This window comes from Bemisia tabaci, chromosome 1 (assembly GCF_918797505.1).
Source record: "Bemisia tabaci chromosome 1, PGI_BMITA_v3".
Classification (NCBI taxonomy): Eukaryota; Metazoa; Arthropoda; class Insecta; order Hemiptera; family Aleyrodidae; genus Bemisia; species Bemisia tabaci.
The window spans coordinates 5,527,334-5,531,656 of record NC_092793.1 but is presented as its reverse complement, the minus strand read 5'-3'; the positions used below and the strand labels follow the sequence as shown (position 1 = coordinate 5,531,656).

General features: G+C 42.4%; 1 protein-coding gene across 1 annotated transcript; it reads right to left on the bottom strand.

The window, feature by feature from the left end:
• Window positions 1–716: 716 nt before the first annotated feature.
• On the bottom strand, window positions 717–3,657 carry LOC140226075 (putative tyramine receptor 2). Its single transcript, XM_072306535.1, has 2 exons — window positions 3,259–3,657; window positions 717–1,499 (listed from the first exon to the last, which is right to left on the bottom strand). The coding sequence occupies exons 1-2, from the start codon at window positions 3,550–3,552 to the stop codon at window positions 888–890; spliced, it is 906 nt and encodes a 301-aa protein (XP_072162636.1). The 5' UTR covers window positions 3,553–3,657; the 3' UTR covers window positions 717–887.
• Window positions 3,658–4,323: the final 666 nt, after the last annotated feature.

Sequence of the window (4,323 nt, the reverse complement as noted above, 5' to 3'; positions counted from 1 at the left end):
TCGAGACGTGGGTCAAAAATAGGATCAGAGACGGATCCAGCAATTTGGCAACATCGGATTTCCTCCATTTAAACCTATGTTAATTAATCGATTCTTGTCAGGGCATCTGGCCTCCACGAGAATCGATACATTTCCATAAGTTCAAATGGGTAAAAGCAATGTTGCCAATTTGCTGGATCCGCTAATGAATACGATGAATTCAAACATTAGGCAAAATTAATGCAGCAACTGAGTCTAGTTCTTGACCTGAGCAGAGCTCTCTTTTGGGTTGCAACTCTACCGATCTTGTCTAAAAATGTGACCAAATCCACCCGCAGAAATTCGCCCGAAGTCGTCGGCTCCCGGACAAAGGGACAAAACTTCATTCTAAGGCTACCAAATTGACTCAAACAATTAATTTACTTTATAAAAATGTGCCTGTGCAAGTTCTATCCAAGATTTCTCTGATTTTTGCATGAAACCTGAGGAGAAATCGAACACTGAAAAAAAAAACTCCGGCCGTGGGAGCCTCAATTACGGGCTATATATAGACATACCGTCCGTTCGGGCTCCGAGGCCGAAAATTCCGGCTGCTGGAGCCGTAGCTTCGATTGCTCCGGGTTAAGAGGCCGAAACTACGGCTCCAGTAGCCGGAATTTTCGGCCTTGGAGCCCGGAACGGACGGTATGTCTACATATATAGCCCGTAATTGCGGCTCCCACGGCCGGAGTTTTTTTTTCAGTGAATGCATTTTCAGTTAGAAATGTCCAAGATTCCCCTGGTTTACATGCAATTTGCGAGGAGAAGTTTGGCAACATTGAAATGGAGTTACGTTCTTTCGTGACGGAAACGACGAAGTCTGTTTACCGCTCCTGGTAGACGGAAGCCCCTCACACGCCTCCCTCGGATCATCGGTTCGTAACCGGGATATGAAGGAGCTTCTTGAAGGCCTTTCGGAAGTCCAAATTGAATATGGTGTATATGATAGGATTAAGGGCGGAGTTGATGTACCCGAGCCAGGTGATCACGTCGACGAAGGCGTCCGACGGACAGCACGAGGCGCAGAACGGCAAAACGACGTACATGAGGAAGAACGGGAGCCAGCATATGACGAAAACGCCCATGATGATGCCCAGCGTGCGCGCCGCCTTGCGCTCCTTCGACAAGGAGATACGCTGTTTCTCCTCGATGAATTGCGAGACCTGGACCGGTCGACAGTTGTTGTTGGTGGACACGACGGCGATCTTGGTCGGCACTTCTTCGGGTCGCATGGCCACCGTCTTCACCTCCTTGTCCGAGTCCTTCTTCGCCGACTCCGAGGAGTGGTCCTGGATGTCCGAGAGCGAGTTCTCCGTGTCTAAGCTTGATAATAGTCTATTCATCTCCTTCTGCGATTTGGCCAGCTCTTTCTCCTTCTCCTTCTTCTTCTTCTTCCCTTTCGAGCCCTTCTTCGGCCGCTTCCCTGTCGGCGAGGGACTGCGGTTGTTGTCGCTGCTCACCGACTCTTGCTCGATCGTCACCTGTAATCAGAGAGTATTCAAATCGATAAATCATCACGTAGGTGATAATATAAAATGAGGGAGCTAATAACCGCACAAGTTTTCACGTAAAAAAAGTGTTTTAAGAAAAACAATTTTGTTTCACTCACTTGCGACGACTTTTTCCATTGGCAGACGCGTGTAGAGCAAAGTGCGTCTCATCTTCGGTGCGACGCGACGCCACAATATGTCGCACCGTTCGGTCGCACGGAAGATGAGCCGCACTTTGCTCGAAACGCGTTTGCCAATGGAAAAAGTTGTCGCAAGTGAGTGAAAAAAATTGTTCTTTTAAAACCTTTTATTTATCACGTAGATGAATTTGTGATTAGTGCATGGGCAAAAATAGAAGGGCTGGAAGGCCTTGAACCTTCCCTTCGATCTTAACGAAGAGCGCCGTATGAACATTCGAGAGTTGCTTAAGACCCGCGGATAAAACACGTATTTTTGGGAAAAGTTATGCATATATGTTTTTTATGACGAATGTTATGGGAAAGTCACGTGTAAGTTATATTCTGTAAATTATGTTATAGTTATGTTCATTGAAATTTTCAGATATTTTAGATAAAATTACCAAAAAAGTTGTTTGAAAAATTGGAAAAAAATTAATCACAACTCTCTCAATAAATGCGTATTTAATCAAAGCAAATTTGGGAACGCCTAAAGGTTCATACGGCGTTCTTCCCTAGCATGGCAGTTCTGGCATCTATACTCGGCCCCTTCCAATAACTCTGTTAAGTAAGTGCATGACACATTTTCATCTTTGAAATTGTTATTGGATAAAATTTTTGATGGAAATGGCGCATAATTGCTCCTGAGATGACTAATTTTTTCATATTTTTGCGATGGACCCTCCTCTGAGGCTAAAAAAATCGCTCAATATTTCAATTTCAATTATAAAGAAAGGATACTATTAATGTTCATATTGGGCTAGTGTTAGAACTTATCACTGTTAGACAAGGTAGCCGTAATTTTTATCTTCTGCATGCTTTTGCGGTTGCGTTTTGGACACACAACAAACACATTTTCAGGTTCAGCTATGCTAGAGCTATACTTGAAACTACGTCATTTCCTGCGCACCCACGGCTTTCTCATGTGCCTAGTTTTCATACAAAATTAGACGAATGTAGGTTAATGGGCTATTTCAGTGGTTTCATCTGATAGAGATCAGCCGAATTTTGAAGGAAGCTCGATTTCGAAAATTTGTGACTTACGGCTCTCTTGGATATCATGGCAGATTTGCGTATATCGACGGTGAAACTACCAAACCACGTATCTTGTTTGCGGTGTTTAAAAATCTACGCTCGCATTTCATTTTTTTGAAGCAGACCAAATCAATATCATTCCTTGAAATTTTCACAGAATTTTCTCCGCACGAAGAGGAAAAATCACAGAAATTTTCAAGACTGGACGTTAAGTAGCTTTTCATTTAAAAAATAAAGTATGACGGGAAGTCTGCGACGTCGCAAACCGAGATACGTGGTTTGGTAGTTTCACCGTCGATATGTCGAGGGCAAATAGTCTAGAGCTATAGCTAAATAGAGAATAGTACTAGAGACATGTAGGAAGGAAGGAAGAGGGAGAGTTCGCCGATTTGAGGAGTTAGTCTTCCCAAAATATTGAAAACCCGTGAACTCCTCGTCATAAATTCACAGAATTCCGTAAACTGTCAAAATTTGACTACCGACCTAGGCATTTGATAAAATGCCTGATTTGACTGATTGCCTTCGACATATATACTCACTTGGGCGTCATTAGTGCCAGGCTTATACTTTGAAGAGAGCTGACTGGCCCCCAGTCGGGAAGCCATCGCTCGCTGGTGAAGCCTCCGGCGAGTGGCGATGAAAATCTGGGCGTAGACAATCGTCATGATGAGCAACGGAATATAAAAGGATCCTAGCGATGAATAGATGACGTAGCCCCGTTGACTAGTGAGCCGACAGGGCGTATCCCTGTGAAACTCGTCCGGCCAGTCGTTCCAACCGACCAGCGGGGGCGAGCTGATGACTGCCGATAGAACCCAGACAGCTGCGATCATCCCGTTGACCCGTTTCACAGTCCGCTTCTGCGCGTAGTTGATCGGGTCAGTGATGGCCCAGTACCTGCAACAAAGGACACTCTTCGTAAATAATATGAATCATTGAATGCTACTAACCCAGTGCTATCATTTCCTGGAATTAATTCCAAATTTTGTTACTTTTCTCGGAACTTCACTAAGAAGCTTCGAAATTCCCGGAATATTCCGGAATTCCCAGTTATTAACTGAATTTTCTCGGAATTTAGGGGTTTTTTGTCAGTTTGACCGATTATCAGTTTCCAGATTATCGATCCCATCAAATTTGAAAATTTTTGGAACTTAATCCGGTTATCTTCCGAAATTTTTTCCCGGAACTTTTATCGAAAATTTAGGAAATCGGATTTACACTGAAAAAAAAAGCTGCTTGGATGTAAAACCCAGACTCTTATAAACATTATAAAGAAAAAATACTCTTGATTTTTTATTTTGTTTTAATCTGACTTTTTGTTTGAATGAAAAGGATATTCACCTAAATCAAGACTCCCCTAGTAGCAGAGTTATATAAGAAATTTGTTTTTAAAAGAATAAACCTTAAATAACCACAAGCTAAAGAAAATTCATTGTTTATGTAATGGATACAAAGTTTTTTAGTTAAAAGTTTACATTTCTAATACGCTTTTTATGTAACCCTTAGTATAAAAGTTATATAACCAAATTCAAACAGTGTATAAAATGAATTTTTCATTATCCTTCCTGGCTGGTAGCGCACTCTAGTTATGAAGTGTGCAAGTT